General features: G+C 46.5%; 1 protein-coding gene across 1 annotated transcript; it reads right to left on the minus strand.

Moving 5' to 3' along the window:
• Positions 1 to 2229: 2229 nt before the first annotated feature.
• Positions 2230 to 19950, minus strand: FMR1NB (FMR1 neighbor). The gene is made up of 7 exons (XM_079962951.1): positions 19921 to 19950; positions 19396 to 19444; positions 17870 to 17947; positions 14972 to 15085; positions 11463 to 11603; positions 5406 to 5499; positions 2230 to 2402 (listed from the first exon to the last, which is right to left on the minus strand). Exons 3-7 carry the CDS (start codon positions 17934 to 17936, stop codon positions 2249 to 2251), a joined length of 570 nt encoding a protein of 189 aa, XP_079819077.1. The 5' UTR covers positions 17937 to 17947; positions 19396 to 19444; positions 19921 to 19950; the 3' UTR covers positions 2230 to 2248.
• Positions 19951 to 21376: the final 1426 nt, after the last annotated feature.

The raw sequence follows: 21376 nt of genomic DNA on the forward strand, positions 1-21376 counted from the left end.
AAGAAATGCCTCTTGGAATTCAGCAGGGTAGCTTTAAGGACATGTTTTAACTTTTCTGCTGTGTTAAACTGGACTCCATTATGCTCAACATTGGTGGGATAATGCCCCCTTATTTTTAGGGACTTTACATCATCTTCACTTAGTAGTGCACATATTATAATGCAGCCTAGGGACCACTTTAGCAGACAGGCAGTATAGAAATTCTCCAATAAAACCAACCAATAAAATATGCCCTACCTAAGCCACAAATCCAGGCCCATACTTCCATAGTTTCTTAGAATTGTAGAGTTCAAAGGGACCCCTGAGGGTCATCTATTCCAACCCCCTGCAGTGCAGGAATATGCAGCTGTCGCATACAAGGATCAAACCTGGAACCTTGGCATAATCATCACCATGCTCTAGCCATCTGAGCTATCCAAGGAATAATGCTATATAGTAGAGGCAATGAACATGGAGCCTCCCAGGCAGTGCCAGATTTATGTATAAGCTAAACAAGCTATAGCTTTGGGGCCCACTCTCTTGGGGTCCTCAAAAAAATTTAAAGGGGGGGAAAGTGGATGTACATTTCCAAAATATAAGTAAAAAAAAACTAATAAAAAAACCTACATACAGCAACAGTGTTTTGTGTTATGTAGGCTCCTATTTGTTATGTGCAAATGGCTTTCAATACGTATTAGGTCCATAAATTACCATATAGCATACATTCAACACAAAAAGCTGCGACAATTTGTTGTTGACAAAGGACAGCTGGACATATAAAGGGCCCCATTACCTTCAGTAGCTTAGGGCCTCATCAAACCTAAATCCGGCTCTGCTCCCAGGTGTTGTTCGACTACGGCTCCAAAAATGCTGGACCCTCGGCCACCCTGGCTGGGATTGATGGGAGTTTGAGTCCAGAAACATGTGCCCTTGCAAAACTGAGTAAGCATTGCCACCATACCCTCATCTTATACAGAGCCTTTATTACTGAGTGGTTTGAGTGGCTTTGCACCCTAGTATCTGCCTTCTTAGGAAGTGATAAACCATGCTAATTTTAAAAGAATGAAACAAAAACCAGTTCATGTTTCTAAGAAGCTTCTTCATTTTAAATGGGATCGTCACATGCATAGCAACTTCCAGAGGAAAAGGAAAAGCAATGGAAAATTGTTTGCTTATACCACCATCTTGTGGCTGCTTGTTTAAAAGACTGTCTAAGGCATTCTTGTAAAAGGTCCTCATCTCTGATTAAAGTACAAAACACCATCAGAAACACATGCACCTAGGTGACCAGTGTGGGAACAAGATGCTGGAGGCCTCATCCACTAAGGCTCTTCTTACGTTCTTGCTCCTGGGACACCTCAATGTCTGCTGTTGATCATAGGAAGCTGCCTTCAACTAAGTCAGACTATGCCTCCCATCCAATCCAATACTGCCTTCTCTGACTGGCAGTAATCTCTCTGGAATCTTTAGTAATCATCTTTTCCCATCTCCACTGAGATCTTTTGAACTGGCTTGAACTTGGGACCCTTCGGCATGCAGAGTCCATGCTCCCCTGGCCCCTGCTTTGCTCAACTAATACACGGCTTGACAACCAGCATTTGGGTAATTTGACTGTGGCCCTTGGCTGGGGCTGATGGGAGCTGTTTTAGGGGAGGACTGTTTAGAGGGAGCTGCCCTAAAATGGTGTGGGACCAGTTTATCCAAAGGACTGTCTTCTCTCATATGAACTTGCCCATTCACTGAGTCCATCATTACAGGCTTGGCTCCATATATCCTCTCCTATAGGTGGGAGGCTGGTAGTTACATTAAGGTTACCAGATTTTTTTCCATGAATCCGGGGACACTTTTCAACTTCAATGGATTTTGTCCAGGGACTGATTTGTAAATCCAGGAACTGTCCCTGGGAAACAGGGACGTCTGGTAACATTAAGTTACATGAGCAGGGCCTTTTCGACCATGACCCACTCTGGCCCCCAGAATTTGGTTAACTTTACTCCTGTTTCCTTTTAGTTTTCAAGACTCAAACTTATATTTTCTCTTGCACTTGTCCTCCTTGAGGGAGCCTGCCTAATTATTGTTTTGCTTTTTTCTTTACTTTTGGTGCTGGATTGTGTTATAATCTTTTTTAATTCTTTGCGTTATATGTGTGTGTGTGTGTGTGTTGTGATTTTATATAAGCTGCCATGAGCACTGAAAAAATGGAAAGGTTGAGGATATGAATACAAAACACACATACTGTACAAAAGTTGGTCAAATAGTGGTGAGTGGTTTATTTGCCCTTTTCCTTCTTGCTCATTTGTTTCTCAACATCATCTTGGACGGATGATGAAGAATGGCTATCACTGCTTTCATCACTCTCATCATCACTGTCTTCTTCAAAATCATCTCCTTTGGGGCCTCTTCGTAATGCATTAAAACATGGGCTGAAATGCCACCAAAAAAAAACTTCAATGAGAATATTGTGCATTTCCTGGCAGATTCCGGATACACTTAATAGTGGGAAGGGTAGTAAACCAGGGCTGCAGCTATACTGACCTGTTCAATGTTATTTCCCCATATCAGAACGATATTAGATATGTCATTCTAAAATGTCACTCTCTATTTAACATTTTTATCATGCCCCCCTCCCGCCCAGTCAAATGTAAGTAATACCCAGCCACACCATTTTCCAAAATGCTCTTTCTTTCCATGCTGCTGGTCACTGGTTGCTCTGCTACTCCCTCTGGGGGGACATGTGAGCAGTGTTTCACCAGTGTAGCAGCATAATTAAAAATTAAGCTATAAAAAGACAAGGTAATAACGCATTATTAACGTAAAAAGTAGGAAGTCATGTGTCCATTTATGTTATCAAAACCATTCCTTAACTCTTCCTTAACATTAAAAACCATGAGTATAGATCTGCCCCTGGTCTGATACCAGGTAAGACTATTTTCCAGTTTCAGCACTGACTGGCGATAACTGGACAGGGCTCAGGCAGGCATCTTTCCCTCCCCTTCCTATCTGATCTTTTAACAGGGTGATATCAGGGATCAAACCTGGGACGTTATGCATTCATGATAGCAAGTGAAGGGAAGGATCCCTGCCTGAGACCTGAGCTACTGTAGGTCAGAGTAGAAGCACTGAATTTAAGAACCAGTAATCTCACTCAAAAGGGACGCGGGCGGTGCTGTGGGTTAAACCACTGAGCCTAGGACTTGCCGATCAGAAGGTCGGTGGCTCGAATCCCCGCAACGGGGTGAGCTCCCTTTGCTCGGTCCCAGCTCCTGCCCACCTAGCAGTTCGAAAGCACGTCAAAGTGCAAGTAGATAAATAGGTACCTCTCTGGCGGGAAGGTAAACGGTGTTTCCGTGTGCTGCTCTGGTTCGCCAGAAGCAGCTTAGTCATGCTGGCCACATGACCCGGAAGCTGTACGCCAGCTCCCTAGGCCAGTAAAGTGAGATGAGTGCCACAACCCCAGAGTCAGCCACGACTGGACCTAATGGTCAGGGGTCCCTTTACCTTTTTAATCTCACTCAAAGCAAGAGAAATTCAGATGATTGCAACAGTTATAGGAAGGTGTGAGAGAGGGGTTTTGCTGCTTCCTTCCACCCTAGTCTATTTGCTCTGTCCATTTTTCTCCACCCCCAGCTCAGTTCCAGTAAACCAGGAGTGGGTAGCATGTGGACTTCCAGATGTTGTACATCAACACTCCCCATCAGCCCCAGTTAGCATGGCCAATGGTCAGGGATGCTGCAGTCCAACAGCCTCTGGAAGGCTACAAGTCCCTGAACGCTGCAGTATGCCCTATCCCCCTAAATCCTGTCCTTCATATACGAACAAGGAAGGCACGCCAATCCGTCATGTCCAATTTAGCTTTCAAAAGCCAAATGCAGCAGCAACAGGTGAGAAATTCTTTACTTGTGCAATGCACCTGCAGATGAAAGACCCACATACAGCTTTGGTAATTTCCCAGTATATGTTACACTCTTGCAGATGTGTTGAAAGAACTCACTGGAACCCTATGCCAAAAGAGGTGCCATCTTGAAACTAGAAAAGATAATTCTTCCTTACAGTTTTGCTTCTTTTGATGTATTCAAACATGTCAATGAGGGTGTGCTAGAAATTAAAATGGTTCAACATCTAGTTAATTATGGCCTTTTTTGCTTGCTTTCTTCTTCTTTTTTAAAAAGGCCTTTTTAAGCAACATCCAATAATATTCCTAGCAATAGCAACAGTCCATCCACTCCACACAGCCCTTCCTGGGCAAATCACTTCAGCATTGATATGAATCCCATCTCTCACACATTCATTTCCCAGGGCTTATCTTAGCAGACCATTCTTTGCTAATTCTAGTCTCTTGTTTGGAGATGTGCCAGTGGCTCTGCTTGGCTATCTGCAGTTTCAGCATTGGGTGCTGAGAGCAGAGGAAATTGTAAATGCAAAGATTCTATGCGGGAGGTCCATGTGTGGAAAATTTCAACAAATAACCATCTGGCGAGGGGAGAGGAATAATGCCTGAGTGTGTGTGGTTCCATATGCACAGGCAGGGCGATTTATTTTTTCATGGTAAATAATTTGATAGCTGAGCAACTTTGTGCTAAAAGTTTGTGTGGGAACATAGGGAAGCTACGTTACCCCAGATCAGACTGTCGGCCTGTCTAGTTCGGGATTGTCTGCCCTGGACAGTGGCCACACCCATACCATATGTTTAAAGCACATTCAGCAATCATATAAAGCAAATGGTTGCCCACTCCCCCCCCCAAAAAAAAAAATTCTGGAAATTGTATTTCGTTCAGGTTGCTAGGAATTGTAGCTCTGTGAGGAAATTCCACAGGGCAGGGCCTGCCACACTAAAGTGAAGGCCAATCTAATCTCAGGGGCATGGGGAACCTCCAGAAATGCTCCATCAGGAGGTCACAGTGATCAAGGTGGATCTTCTAGATATGGGGTGGAAATGTGTCCTCTCATCTCCTGCTTCCTGGTCCTTTTAAAGGAGATGTCAGAGACTGGACTTTTGGATGTGCTCTGCCGCTGAGTTAGAGTCCCTCCATCTTAGAGACACCAACTTGCAAGTGTGGTGGGGGGCCCAACATCCCACATGTGATGACATTATGTCAGGACATCACGCCAGCTTGGAGGAGCCAGGAATGTGGTGGCTTCAATGGTTGGTGGCTGCTGCTGCTGCTGCTACTGCCACCAGGAGAAGAAGGAGGATGACCCAGCCACTAAGGCCACATTGCCATTGTGTTCCTGGCTCCTCCAAACTGGCATGACCTTTTTTTTTTAACATGGGGGGGTGTCCCTCACAAGCAAATGTTGAGGGGATCCAAAAGGGTTTGGCCCCTAGGAGTCGGCGCCTCTGCTCCCTCCACTCCACTGCATTTTACTGTGAGAGTGCTGAAGTGCCCCATAATGCAGCTGTGCTTTTACACAGAAGTATCTCTTACCTCCTCTCCAGAATAAAACAGCAACATGGAAGACACGCAAGAAGGATCACTCCTCCTATCCCGGCACCAAGCATCCGCAGGATCTGTTGAGGGCCTGTTACAGTTCAATCAACATCAGCTTGGCTTGTAACTGTCCTACAACCTAGTAATGAGTCAGCTTTGCTTCATGGCCACATCTGCAATAAATAATCTCCAAAGCACGTGGATGTCTATAGTACACTAGGAGCTGTGCTCCTGTTTGCTCCACCACCACCCCTGCCATTTCCCCCACATTAACCCCCTGGAGCTTCCACTTCCCACCCCATGCAACTACTTAAGCTCAACCTGATTTCTGAAGCCACTTCCCTTTTCTACTCTGTTGCTCTGCTTTATACCCCTTTGTACATGCCTTCACTCCCATGCCTCCTTTCCCCTCCTTTTGTGCAACCCCTCTTGCACATAAACCACTCCATGGTAACGTCTTGCATCTCCTCCTCCTACATACTGCGACTACTACACACTTTGTTCACCTTCTACCCAAGTTATGAAGCATATCCTGCAAGTGTCCTGGGACACACATACCCCTTTTTTTAAATCACTACAGAATGGTGATGTTTTGGGTGCCATGATCTTTCCCAACTCCTTTCTTGTTGCAGTCAAGTCTCTGCAGCTAGAAAGCTAGCACAGGAGTAAGATAGAATCTCTACCTCTCTGTTTTGTTTTGTTTTTAATGTGGGTTAGATTTAAAACAAATATATGTTCCTTCACAGGCAGTCTGACATGGTAATGTCCACACTCCTGCCTCTGGACTTCTACCACTTCATTCCGCTGCCCCTGTATAGAGGATGTTAAGTTTTGTACTGCAGTTACATGTTTAGTGGGAAAAGTTTATTTTTGGGATGCAACTCTGAGTTCAAACTGCTCTGATGTAAACCAACACTCCTGTGCTATCACAGAAACATAGGAGAACCATTGTGGTGTAACAGCTAAAGTGCTCTTATTCCTATCAGCCCCCAAATGCCTGGCCTGGGGTCAAAACTGATGGGAGTTAGAGCTATTGGAGGGCAGCAGGCCAGGGGAAGCTGTGATAAGGCATTCATTTTAAATTGAGTGTTAGATAGGGAAGTGTTTTGGGGGGAGTATTCCCTATAGGATGGGAATGAACAATTACTTTACAGTTAATATCCCTTTAAAAAATTAGTTTTATTAGAGATTTTTTTGTGTTGCAACACAAGCAAACAAATAATTGGGTGAAAGTACATTCTATTGCACAGCATTCATGCAGGGTATCGTGTCAGCATCATGTGGGTAGGTCTTTTTTTATTAATATGTCCTTTTACGCCAGTATTTTTCATTATTACATTTTTTCAGAGGCGGTCAAGGTGGCATAGGAGCAAACTCCTAGGGGCCGTGGGTGCTCCAGCCCCTGCAATAAAATATTTCAGGGGCTGGTCCACTGGCGGAGGAAGAGGAGTGCGGGGGGAGTGCACTGCACCCGGCAGCGTGATCGCAGTAGGGAGCCATCGCAGCTGCCCGCCCCCCTGCACTGGGTGCCCTGCCCCTGCAGACGGTGTGCCACACCCCCAGGATGCGCACCACGCCCCTTCGGGCAGTGTGCCAGGCCCCCAGGACACATGCCATGCCTCTGTGGATGGTGCGCCATGTCCCCAGGATGGGCAGACCGCCCCTGGAGGTGACGTGCCCCACCCCGTGATGCATGCCAGCCCCGCCCCTGCCTGCTCTCCACCCCCTGGTGCTGGAGCATGAAGCTCTGCCCCTGGGCTGGTCTCCTGCAAAGTTGATGGGCATGGCCATTCAAATGGTGCGTTTGCACCGTGTCATGTGATCGATTATGCAGGGTGGTGCTTACCTGGGCCCCCACAATATTTTATTCAAGTTGGCAGCCCTGCAAGGTGGCATAAACACCCAGTTGGCCCTCATAACTACCCTGTGAGGTATGTTAGGGTACTAGGGTTAGGGTTAGGGTTTAGGGTTAGGGTCAGGGGTCAGGGGTCAGGGGTCAGGGGTCAGGGTTTAGGGTTTAGGGTTTAGGGTTAGGGTTTAGGGTTAGGGTCCGGGTTTAGGGTTAGGGTTTAGGGTTAGGGTTAGCGTCATGGTTTAGGGTTAGGTTTAGGGTTTAGTGTTTAGGGTTAGGGTTAAGGGTTAGGGTCCGGGTTTAGGGTTAGGGGTTAGGGCTAGGGTTTAGGGTTTAGGGTTTAGGGTTAGGGTTTAGGGTTTAGGGTTTAGGGTTTAGGGTTAGGGTTTAGGGTTAGGGTCAGGGTCAGGGTTTAGGTTAAGGGTTAAGGGTTAAGGGTTAAGGGTTAAGGGTTAAGGGTTAAGGGTTAAGGGTTAAGGGTTAAGGGTTAGGGTTAGGGTTAGGGTTAGGGTTAGGGTTAGGGTTAGAGCCTAGCAACATTTTGAGACCACCCAGTTGGGGAAGGTTGCCTTATCACAATATGAATTTGAACATTCTGGGGTGCACTCCTGGCTGAATCTTTGTCATTGGACACACAAGTGACTACAGTGGCTCTGACTGCCTATGGCTGTTAAGGAATATAGGAAGCTGCCTTTGTACTGAACTGGTCCATCTAGCTCAGTATTGTCTGCACTGACTGGCAGAGGCACTCCAGGGAATCTTTCCCAGCCTTACATGGATATCAAACCAGGGACATCCTGCATGCAAAGCAGATGTCCTACACTGAGCTGTAGCCCTTCCTGGCAGCTCTGGATTGGGCTTGTTTAACTGCAGAAGTCCAGGCATCTGTAACCTCCAGAATGTATCACAGCATTGCATTATTTGTGGGGCATTCATTAAAGTTGAGCTGGAGAAGGCTGCTGCCAGGTTGTTGAAGGAGGTACCTCTTTCACAGGGCAAAATATCTGTGCTGAAGGAGTTGCAGAGGCTGCAAATATGATACCGGGCCAAGTTTAAGGTCTTTCTGTGGAACAACTTGAAGACCAGGGTATCTCTGGGAATGCTTTACATTCTGCACCTCTGCTGAGATATTTCAATGCTGTTAGCATTGCCATATGCTCCTGAGGTTCATCTTATGATCACTTTTTATTCCAGCAGGCCTGTTAACAGTCAGATCTGATTTTATAGTTTTAAACTGGTTTTGTATATTTATTGCACTGTTGAGTTTGACGTATGCTACTTAGAGACAATTGTGCTTAAGTGGTATATAATTTGTCTGAGTAAAAATAAATTAAATAGAATAAAGCAAGAGCCTTCTCTTTGGAATGCAATTCCAATAAGCACCCACTGTTTAGACACCTGCTTAACATGCACCTGTTTACTCAGGCTTCCCTTGGGCGATCAAGCTATGTTGATGCATTAATCTGCTCTACTGATTTGCAACGAGTTTGGGACTTGCTTTATGAATGCAATTTTATTTCATACAAAGTATCAGAGTAGTTTGCAACAGTTATAAGTAAAACCGTACAATAAAAACCACATTAAAATTCTGAAATCAGAAATCAGCTAGCTATTATGGAGAGATGCAGCCTTAATTGCCCGCATAAGCCTATTGGAATAGGAAAGTTTTCAGCAGGCATTTAAAACTGGAAACCGAAGGTACCTGCTGAATCTCTGTTGGCAGACTATTCCATAATGCTGGACCAATGACACTCAGGGCTTAGGTCTTGTTGTTGACAAAAAAGCCTTGCCAACTTGGAGAAGCACCACCAACATGCCTGCAGATAATCTCAGTGATTGTCCTGGGATAGAAAGGTTCAGGTGTTCCCTAAGGTCCCTAAAATTTTCAGTGCTTTGTGAATTACCATGTATACTCGAGTATAAGCCAACCCGAATATAAGCCGAGGCACCCAATTTTACCAAAAAAAACCTGGGAAAACTTGAGTCAATAAGTTCACCACACCACAAACCTGGTGGTGGCAGCAGCGGCAAAGGAAGAACAAGCAGCCCAAAAGGGCTGCTTTCGGGCTGCTTGTTCCTTCTCCGCCACCGCCAACAGCGCCAAAGGCGGAGGAGGAGGAAGGAGCAGCCTGAAAGGACCCTCGCTTGAGTATAAGGCGAGGGGGGCTTTTTCAGCATAAAAAATGTGCTGAAAAAGTCAGCTTATCCTTGAGTATATACAGTAAAACTGTATATACTTGAATCTATTTTGGAAGCAGATGGACAGCCAGTGCAGATGCTTTAACAATGGGCTCACATGTTGGCCACATTCTTCCATCAGCAGTCTGGCTGTCACATTCTGCACCGACTGTAGCTCCCTAATCATGCCCAAAGGCAGCCCCACATAGTGTGCACTGCAGTAATCCAGCCTTGAGGTTACCAATGCCTGGACTTACGATGGTAAGGCTATCCCTGTACAGGACAGAGCTGTCATCCTTCCCCTTTTTTGTGGGAAATTCCCTTATTCCAGCGCTGCTTCCCACTGCTTCCCACTGCTATCACGGATTGTTAGATATCCCATAGACTGTCCCCGGGACAGGTGAGGCTGCTGATCTCTTATTTTCGAGGCTTCTGATCCCTTATTTTCAAATCTGAAAGTTGACAGCTATGGTACAGGAATGGCTGTATTGTTGATTTTATGCAGTTCACCGCCATAATATTTTTCCCCTATAATGTTGCTGGCATATAAACATTGCAAATAAGTAAAATAAAAATTCCTCCCTTTTAAGTTACAAAAGCAGTTTGTCATGTGGCATCAGAAGAAGAGAGGCTGCCTGTCTGAGAAAACAAACAAACTCAAAGACTCCAAACATGTGAAACTAGCTGCAGAGGGGTTTTTGTTGGCTCCCGATCTACATTTGTTGTAAATATAACTGTGGTGGAAATCCTGCTGGATCAGCCCTAAGGTCCACCTAGCCTGGCAGCCATCCTTCCAACAGGCCATCCAGAAGCCTCCAGGAGGACCACATGAAAGCAACAGGCCTTGCCTCCCACTGTTCTCAAAACTGGCAGGGGAAAATAGCAAACATGTTCAGTGAAGTGAAGAATCAGACGATTGAACAGGGCAATAAAATTGCCAATTACCCATTGCAGGAGGTAACCCAATAATTTGTGAGATGCTGGAGTCTAAGAGGCCTGTGAAGGGTTTGTGTTTTGTCAACAGATTGTTAGAATGCACACAGCGTGTGCTTTGTGGACTATAAGCACGTGTTGTTTATTGACATATGCTGCACACCCTGAAGCACTCAAGTACCAAAACCGCTCTACAAACAGACAAACTGGATGGAAAATAAACTCTACAGGAGAAGCACATTGAATTTTGAAGAACCATTTTAAGATGCACTCCAAGACACAATGGGAGCCACAATATCTGTGTGCACTGATGTAAAATGAAACAGATCACTACTCTGTGAAGTCAAAGGGTGCAGGACCTGTCGCCTTCTAGTTGTCGTTAGGGAAGATGGAATGAAGGAATTATAGCCCAGCAACAACTGAAGTGGTACAGCACAACCTGGTCTAGTCCAACACTGTTTGCTCTGACTAGTATGACTTATCAGACAGAAATATTTCCCAGATGGGCTGAGATTTTTACTTAGCTGACAAGGAGAGAGATATAACCTGGGACCTACAGTGTGAAAATCCTGTGTTCCGAGCTATGACCCCTCATGCTCATTTGAGAGCTTCCTGGTGCATTATGTAAGTCCTCAACCCAGACCTGCAAGCAGTGGGGGCTAGTCCATTAAGTAGGGCAAGTGGGGAACCGCCCCATGAAGCTGAGCTGTTCTCAGCCATCCCTCACCTGCCTGTCTCCTTGATTACAACCAATCCAGGGGCTGGCAATGCATTGTCATCTTCCTCCCCACGATTTTCAGTGTTATCCCTTGAATGGAGGAAGGTGGGGTGGGGGAATCAGAGCGAGCTGGCTCTGCCTGTCATTGGCTCCGACTTCACCTACTGCTGGCTTCTGCCCCAACTAATCCCAAGGGTCACCAGCAGCCACTACTGCTTACAAACCTGACCCTGTATCTATACTACTCTGCTGTGCCACCTGGGAAAAGCAGCAACAAGGTCTTGGCAGAAGGTGGCAGTGTAGGCATAAGAAACTATGTGTGTCCAGCTTTGCAGAACAAGTGAAAGAGCCCTGGAGGCAGAATGCCACTTACGGTCTTTGAGTGGAGTGTAGCAGTCCAACTGAACATGCTTTTTAGACGAGAAGCAGCACTTGTGTTCCAGACACAATGACTTGTTGCTCTTTTCTCCAGCTTGGCAAGGCACCACTGCCTGATTTGTTTTGGGTCGACACGCTTTGAGAAATGAAGCAGAAATGCAAGATTTCAGTTCCAAGCCCAGTTTAAACATGTACACACTGAGGCACGAGGCAAAGTTATTCCAGACCGCTGCTTCCATTTAGGGTGGCCATGTGTTCCACTTTAAAGAGAACAGTCCTTTAAGTCTCTTCAGTCCAAGTCTGGTTTAAAGAGAAAAGACCCTAATAAGAGAGAGCAAGAGGGTTCTTAGAGTCTCCCGTCAACAGTGAGTGACAACAGCTGGGCAGGTGACTGAGCAGGCATGAAGTTCACCTGGTCACCATCTTCCCCAACTACAGGGTATCCAAGAGCATTCTATACAGAGCAGACCTACTGAAATGAGTGGACCTAAATTAGTCATGTCCATTCATTTCAGTGGGTCCAACATTAGAATTACTATAGCTTGAATCCATGCAGGGCCGTCTTTAGCAGATGTGACACCGTGGTGCAAATATCTGCCCAGCGCCCCCAAATTACCATGGATAGTGTTGGGGTGGCCATAGCTGCTCACTGTCAGCCATCTGGGGGGGGGGAGCTCAACTCTCCCCCATGCTGCTGCAGAAGAGCGATCCCCGCAGAGGCTTGGGAGTGAAGTTGCGCCCCTCCCAAGCCTCCTCGGGAGGAGAATGATCCCCACAGAGGCTTGGGAGGCTAGCTGTGTGCCCACCAGCCATATGATTGGTGGGGCACAGCTTCCATCCTAAGCCTCTGCGGGGATCGTTCTCCTCCCGATGAGACTTGGGGGAGAAGCTGCACATCCGCCAGCCTTATGGTTGGTGGGGCGCAGATGGCAGGTGTGCAGGGAAAGGGGAGGTCACCAGCAAAGCCACACAGCTCCTCCACTTGCTGGGGTCCCCCTGAGAGGCCAGTGGCCTGGTGTGACGCACCACTAAGCCCTATGGGAAAGATGGCTCTGAATCCATGTTTGTATCTATATCAGGAGTGAAGAACCTTTCACACACACACACACCCCAGATGTTGCTGGACTACAACTCTGAGCAGCCTTGACTATGCTGGCTGGGACTAATGGGATATGTAGTTTAGCAACGTCCAGAGGGCCAGAGGTTTCTCAGCCCTGATCTATGCATACAAATTAGCTCAGTGTCCTCTTTCTATGAGACATGTTTCCTTTTTCCGGGGTGGGGGGGGAGGATATGCAAATTGCTGATATTATGTTTTATTGGAAATTTGCTGAGAGTTCCTTCTCACTTATGCATCAACTCCATGCAAGGGAGAACAGTAGCAGAAAAAAAGCACAGAAAGACTCACAGAGGGGTCAAGCATCAACGTGGTGGTTTTGAAAGTATGTTTTTGATTGAGCCCTTTGCTTTGGAGTATCTGAATAAGATTCAGGAGGGCCTTTTTCCTTTGAAGGTTGGAACAAACTGGGCAATCTCCACACACTAATGAGCTGATTATTTCCAAGTGCCACTTTGAAGTCTGCTTCTCCTTTTGGTGGAAACAGCAACACTACCGCCAAAAAGCAAAAGAGCCATGCAGCAAGATCTGTGCAAGGCCCTTCTTTCATTTATTTAAACAATTTATATACCACTTAACTACAATAGTCTCTAAGCGGCTTGCAAAGATACTTAATGGGGTTTTGCAATTGCTTCGTTTGTAAAAAGCAGCCCCTACAACGCACAGCAAACTGATTCTGAAATCCACTAGTGGGAGAAAAAGAGGGAACCGAAAGCAGGGTCGCCCTTCTTCTCCTTCAACTTCTTCAGCATCCAGCCACTGTAGCAAGTGTTGCTGACCTTTCGGGAGTCTGTGGGCACATTTGTAAGCAAAGAGAAATGGTCATGGGCACGACGCACATGCAGCTGCTCTCCTACCCAACCCCCAGCCGTTACTCACTTGAAATTGCCTCCTTGCCACAATTGAACTGAGGGCAGGTGAAAAGCATTCCATTGGCTAAAGAAGGATTGTTGCAAGATTCATTTTAGAGGGGGGATGGGGCCCTGTGGGCACCAGGGAAGTCTGCTGTGGACACCTGCAAGCACATGTGTAGCATGCTGGGGATTCATGCACCACAGCTCAGCAGGAGGAGGAGCAAGGCTTGCCTTTTGCTCCACTGGCCTGTTTGGCCCAACCCCTATGCTCTTGGAGTATGGCAAGAATGACCGCTCCTCGCTTAAAACGGGGGGCACCCTTTGCGTGGACGCGCGCAGCCCCTGGATCTGGAGCGGCTCCATCAGCATAGGCTTGGCTTTGCCTTCCCTCAGGTGGGATACCTGGAGGTCTCTGCCTACCTCAGTCAGTTGTCCAATCCCACCTGGGAGAAGCGTTGCCAAGGAGACCAGGCCAGGTAGGGGAGGGATTACCTGCCCACACAATAGAGGGAGGATCTTACCTGGGAATCCTCACTTGGCTCCAGAGCCAAGAATGGGAGAGAAAGGAAAACCCTGCTTTATTGGCCTGCCCAGCACTGGATTTATGGATTGTATACAAGTCCTACTCAGTGTAAAACCATCAAACATAAAGAGACTAAATCCTTTAATTTCAATGGGTATACTCTGAGCAGGACCACCACTGGATAACTATGTACATGCCCGTGAATATCCACAATGTATCTCTAAGTCCTTTTGGTTGTTCCACTACCCTCAGGTGGCGGCAGCCTAGGAAAGCTTATTCTCTGTGGCAGCCCTTAAGTTGTGGAATCCCCTCCCGCCAAAAGTGTGTCTGGATTCTTCACTTTGAATCTTTTAGTGAATGCTGAGGATGCCCCTTTTTTACCCTGACATTTGACACTTGAGATGTCTATTTTTAAAATGGTCCCCTCTTCTCTCTTTGCAAGTTGAAAACAAACTGTTTTTATATTGTGTTTTCAACTGTTGTAACATTCTCTGGGATCTTAGGGCGAAGGGTGGGTAACAAATAACAACAGCAGCTACTGCTGCCTTGACTTTTTTCTTTTCTGTCAATGCATTGTTGGGTTACTAGATACAGCACTATGCAAACATTTGATACCTACCATTAATTCTGCATTGGGAGCATCTCAACCCATCCAAAGAACTGCTCAAACTAGTCCTGTGCATCAGGAGGGCTTTGAGGGCTTCTCAAATAAGACGACCCTCATGGTCCCTTCCAACTCTACAATTCTATTATTCTAAGATGCTTACAAACCAGTATGGGTGATCCATGTGCAGCTGCAACATGAGAGGAAATGGAGGGTTGATTCCTTTGGACAACCCCTTTTTATTTCCTTTTCCAAACATGAAACGTGGCACTCTGCATAGAACAACACCCCTCAATATAGCTCAACAAAGAGACCTTTCACTGAAGGACCACAGTAACAAACATTTCTAATCCTCTCAAGGACTTGAAGAGGGGGCAATGAAAAATGATGCTACAAAAGCACTTACTCACTGGGTTGAAAAAGGTCACCAGCTGTTCAGATACGATCTGTACTTTCGTCCTTGGCTCAGGGGGAGCAACTTCAGTTTCATTTAAATCATCCATGGTCGGAAATGCAGAACCTGAAAAGCACACAACAAGTCAAACTCCTGCACGGCAACTCAAGGGGGAAACTCATTTAAGTACCATAATACAGTTTTCCCACTTAAACTCCCCCCCCCCGCCCCAATCAAAACACTTTCCCCCTCTCAGCCTCTGATCCCCTCTTCTTCAGATAACTGATGGACTGAGTACTATGCCCTCTGTCTTAGTGGTGGTTGGAGAATATCAGGTCAGTTCAAAATAAAATCTCACTCACCCATGCTTTGTAAGTATATGAAGGAGCCAATCTGGCACATACAGTGGTACCTTGGTTGTCAAACTTAATCCGTTCCGGGAGTCCGGGTTCGACTCCCAGAACTGTTTGAAAACCAAGGTGTGGCTTCCGATTGGCTGCAGGAGCTTCCTGCACTCAAGCGGAAGCTACATCAAATGTTCAGCTTCCAAGAAACGTCTGCAAACCAGAACACTACTTCTGCGTTTGTGGCATTCGGGAGCCGATTTGTTCGGGAGCCAAGCAGTTTGACAACCAAGGTACCACTGTATTGCCAAGTCCTGAATAGGTTAGCTGGGAACAATCAACCTGACCCACCTATGGCTTCCCAGATACTCAGTGCTCCACAAAGGTAGCACTGGTTTTGGGAGGGTAATTGCTGCTATCCCATGAAGATCAGAGACCATCTGGTGCACTCCTAGAGATGTGTGGAAGCTGATGGATTCCTGAATGCTGCAAGAGATTTTCCGGAAGGCAATTCTGCCAAGGTCCTAGTCTCCCTGTGGAATGTTGAGGCATGGCGGGCCATAGACACAACTGCACCCAAATGTCCTCTCTGGTGCTGCAGAAGTTAGGCAACCACCCGATTTACTGAGGAGTTCCAGGCAGCTGGAGACAATTGCAGTACAAGGCGTATAAGTTTTGCTCTGAAGGAGACTGTACACATGGAAGAGCACATAATCGTGCCTGTGTGGTGGTTAACATGGAGAAAACAGCCTACTTGGCAACCCATGTACCACTTAGAAAAGCTATTATGCAATGGAAGTGGCAATCATTTACCCTCATTAACCCAGTCTTGGAACCATCAGATGCCTACCATGGAAAACAACAACAACAACAACAACAACAACAACAATTTATTTATACCCCACCCTCCCCAGCCAAGACCAGGCTCGGGGTGGCTAACAACCAATAATAAAAACGAGTTGAATGAATACAACTTAAAAACAAGATTAAAATACAACATTAAAACAATTAAAATGCAACCTCATCACAGGAGGAGAAAGGAAAAAGAAAGAGGGGGAGGAAATCAAATTGATTCCAAGCCAAAGGCCAGGTGGAACAACTCTGTCTTACAGGCTCTGTGGAAAGAAATCAGATCCTGCAGGGCCCTGGTCTCATGAGACAGAGCATTCCACCAGGCCAGAGCCAGTGTTGAAAAGGCCCTGGATCTGGTTGCAGCTAATCTAACTTCCTTAGGGCCCAGGACCTCTAGGGTGTTGCTATTTATGGACCTTAAGGTCCTCCATGGGGCATACTGGGAGAGGCAGTCCTGTAGGTACAAGGGTCCTAGGCTGTAAAAGAAAATCTGCAAGGACAAAATTATCTGCTTCATATGGACTTGAGTGCTGCTCTTGCTGGCTGTTGAGGGCAAAGTGGTGTGTCTTCAGTGATGTAGCCAGCCCTGGGGAAAAAACCACCCTGGAGCCTGGACCCAGGCGGTGGTGCTTCCGCTCTTGGTTGAAACTGGTTATCTTGATATACTCCAGTTCAGGTTCAGGGCCAGTTTGGGCATAGAATCAGCCTTGATCACTCTGATGGGTGACATTCGGGTGAAAGACAGAAGCACCATCAACCTGTTGACTCCCCTAGATGATTCAGTGGGTTGAGATACCATAGACCACAGTGTATGTCTGCTCTCAGTGAGTTTGTTTTGTGGTGGCTTCACTACTACTTACAGGGTCTGTTCCATTGAAAAGTATTGACTGATGGTGCCTTGGACCCCTAGGAGTTGTTGGGTACCACAATTTTGTTTCCAACACTATTTAATATCTACATAAAGCTGCGGTGGAGGTCATTAGAAGCTTTCTGGCAAGATGTCACTCAGTTCCATTTCTATGTAACATCTCAAAACATCTCAAATCTCACTAAACTGGTGCCTGGGTGCATTTGTGAGCTGGATGACAGCAAATAATCCTGACTATTTGCAAAATTGCATTGGACTAATGGAAGCTAAAATCCAACAACTGCCAGAATGAAACATGCTGGCTACTTTTGAGCTAGCTCAGGACTTGCAGCAGCTGTCTACAACTTCAGACAAGTGCTAGGGCTCTCAAATCATTTCTCAGCTTAGGAAAGTTGGGGATTGTTAGCTGAAAATGACCCAGTAGGCCAACCTTTTAAGCCTAGTGGTCCTATTTAAGCACAAAGGCAATACGTTCCCTGGGCTATGGATTGAATTGATACCTACTGCATTCAAAGCATGTATACTTCACCACTGAGTGATGGCACTTTTCAAAGCAGTGATGGGAGTAGTAGGGAGAGGGAGAGGAAGAAATTGATTGGGGGATAAGAACTAATCCAGGCTACCAGTTTGCCCACATGCCATTTAGATCAACAGATACACACAACCAGAGTACAGATTGGATATGGTAAACTAGTGCCTAGCCATTCTGTTAACCCCCCCCCCCACACACACACAACACCCTGAATTTTAAAAGCTGGTGGCCTTATAAGTTTCCCCAAGCAATTTCTCTATTGTCAAACATTGCAAGCTACCTTATGTTTAAGAACTATTCTTTATAATACTCACTTGGGCCAACAGCATGATACAATACACACAAGCATTTTGCTAAAATCTGGGTCACAGAGATCATCATCAGTATTATTTCTGCAATGAAAAACAAATAATGTGAACTCCAGCAAGACTTCACCTGCTTATTGTGGGAAGAAGACTCAAAAGTCTTGTCTTACTTGGATTGCTTTTGCATGGGGCAACACAATCATTTTGCATGGGAACCCCAGATCAATTCCACATGTTAAAAAAACACTTTGTAGAATCACACTTGATATCAGGGACTGGTTGGGTGCAGAGGATTGGTGGGAGGAACTAGCTGGGAAACCCCCAGGGGAAGAAGGCTGAGAGCTCAGGGATTGGTGGTGGGATGATGGAGTGGTCAGAGGGAGAAGAGGGAGTAGACTGGGAAGAGGAGATGTCAGAAGCTGAAGAGGTAACAGGGTTTAGTGAGCTGGGAGAGTCTATGGCAGGGAGAAGTCCAGAATTAGAAACGGAAGTTAAAGTAGGAGAGGAGGGAGGCCAAAAAGCAGAGATGAGTCTGGCTGGTGAAGAGTCACAGGTGTTTCCCCTTCCTGCTGCAACAAGCTCCCCTCCCTCCTTGTACCATAGAACCAAGAGAGGCATGTAGAGTGTGGATAAGGTTAGCATCACACAGTTTCAGTCTTGGATTCCTTGGGGGAAATCCTGGAGAGGTGGGGAGTTAGGCAGCTGTGGGAAGGTGGGGACCTTCAGTCTCTGCAACTGCTCCATGGGGGGCAAGCCATACCAAAAAGGACTTGCTGTGCTCATTAGGCCTGGCACTCCTATGCAGATCCTGTTTTTGCTGATAAAGTGTTAACTCCACTTGCTTCGTGTGCTCACTCCAGGCACTTGCCAGCTCAGTCCAGCAAACCTCTCAACTCCATAAACTTCATTTCAGACCATGAAAGGGTCATTGGATGAAGGTGAGTTAGTGTGGCAGTTATGAGTTAAGACCAGGTTTGAGGAACCTGTGGCCCTCCAGTTGCTCTTGAACTCCCATCATTCATGACCATTTGCCATGGTGGCTTGGGGCTGGTGGGAACTTAAAATCGTAGAGTTGGAAGGGACCACAAGGGTCATCTAGTCCAACCATCTGCAATGCAACAACTGGAGCCCAGCAACACCTGGAGGGCCCCAGGCTCCACGTCCTTAGTTTAGACTTAGCTGGGGAAGATAACCAAGTTCACAGTGGGTGGCCTTGGCCCAATCTTCCTCTCTCAGGCATTGCGCTTAACGGGGGTTTTGAGAATGTATCGGGGTGCATCTAAGTACAGTGGTCTGAGCACAATGGAATAAGATAGGCAACAAAGGTGAATAATAAAAATCATGCTGCCACCTGATTGAAGAAACCTTAGCTGATTGAACTTTACTCAAGTAGCTAGATTGAATTTGCATAGATTCTCACCTAAGTAAAACAAGCAGACTCTCCCCATCCCACATAATTTTGTCTTTAAATAAATAACATGTCACAGCAGATACCCAGAATTCATTACCTCATGTGTCAGGATGGTGAACACTACCTGCAGGTGTTAGGGAGGTAGGTCTGATAATGCTCACCACCTGTAGTTTCTGAAAGTTTTTTTTTTTTTTTAAATGTTTAATCTGCTGCCCTAGTGGCCTCTCACTTCAACGTTGGTAATATTTTAATCAAATTAAATTGATGCATCAAATCAGCTCTGGGTTTAACCAGCAAAGCCTGATTGACTTTTAGCCAGAAATGGGACATTCCCAATGGTAGAAACCTTTAGTGCAGATCTTAACTTTCCAGAGAACAGTGCAAATCTTGCTTACTTTAAACCGGGGTGCAGGACCTTAATATTACTAAGCAAACTAAGGGCATCCTAATTCATACAAACTGCAGAGACATGGATGGAGAAGAAACAAATCATCTAACCTAATACAGGGTTATGATAAAACTGATAAATAAAACTCACAGTAAGGTTAAAGTAGATTCATTTAACCTTAGCTCCTGAGAGGTCTCCAGCCACCCTTTCTAGCTTTTAGAAAAGAATCAATTGTCCTATGGCTCAACTGAAGTTACATACATTTCTGTATTTTGAGGTCACTGCACACTTGTCAGCTTGCAGGCTCTTTAAGAAAATGGTTCAGTGTTGTAGCTATGGGGATTTCTATTATGACTTACACACTTGGTAATGACTTCCAGAGAGGTGGCTATTTTAACCAGTTTTGATATTTGAAAGATCATGATTTGTTATTGAATGAAATTATGCCACAAGTCTTTAAGGTCTCAAATGACTCTTAAAAGGTTACCAGATTTTTTTCAAAGAATCCGAAAGGAGAAAAAAAAGTTATTAAAAAAAGTTTTGGTTTTTGCTTTGTTTTTTAAAAAGAAGTAATATCTTCTCTTCGGTGGTTTCCTCTGTCACGTGGCCATCCACTGGGCCCCGGCCTGCTCTCTTGGAGCACTAGCCGCCATGGAGTAGGCTCGGGTCAGGCCTGGGCTCGGCCACGTGTCCTTGCCCTCCCAGGGCTCTCCTCCTTAGCAGTGGCAGCCGCAGCGGCGTAGCCAGGTCAGGGCTCTCCCCTTTTTTCTCCTTCCTCTTTCTCTCTCTTCCTTCTTCTCTCCTCCTTCTCCCTGTGTCAGCTCCAGGGTTTCCATGGCCCCAGAGCACTGCTGGGGTCAACCGGGTGGCTGGGTGCTCTTGCTCCTGGCTCAATTTTGGTCCGGGGGGGTGGTGGTTTCAATGTTTCCCCCAGTTGACGTGCCAGGCATCTCCAGTTCCACCTCAGCAGTGGTGGAGCAGCAGCAGTTTCAGCAGCCCAGAACCAGCCTGGTAGTGCAGTTGGCTCTGGATGGCTTCAGGACCTGCTCGGTGTAGTGGAGCCCACCATTTTGCCTCACCGGAACTTCCCATATGATGTGTCTTGTGTCATTGAACCAGTCACACAACATTCATTCCCTACTAATAAATTTACGACACTTAAAATATACCGTATTTTTCACCCTATAGGACGCACTTTTTCCCCTCCAAAAATGAAGGGGAAATGTGTGTGCATCCTATGGGGCGAATGCAGGCTTTCGCTGAAGCCTGGAGAGCAAGAGGGGTCGGTGCGCACCGACCCCTCTCGCTCTCCAGGCTTCAGGAAGCTTTCCGCAAGCCATGGGAGAGCTGCGTGACTTCGCGTAGCTCTCCCACAGTTTGCGGAGAGCTGCCTGCACCCCGACGCCTGGGGCGTGCTGAGCTCAGCACGCCCCAGGCTTTGGGCTTCACGCAGCTCTCCGCTAGCCGTGGGAGAGCTGCACGAAGTTGCGCAGCTCTCTCACGGCTTGCGGATAGCAGCCTGTTCTGGGGGCTGGGGTTGGGGGAAGCTCGGGCTTCCCCCGCCCCAGCCCCGCACCTGGGGGGAAAACAAGTTTTTTTCTTTATTTCCCCCCCCCCCAAAAAAAAATTAGGTGCGCCCTATGGGCCGGTGCGCCCTATGGGGCGAAAAATACGGTAAATCTGGGGACATTAAATGAAATCTGGGGACATTCCAGGG

Source organism: Podarcis cretensis, assembly GCF_951804945.1.
Source record: "Podarcis cretensis genome assembly, chromosome: Z".
NCBI classification, from domain to species: Eukaryota; Metazoa; Chordata; class Lepidosauria; order Squamata; family Lacertidae; genus Podarcis; species Podarcis cretensis.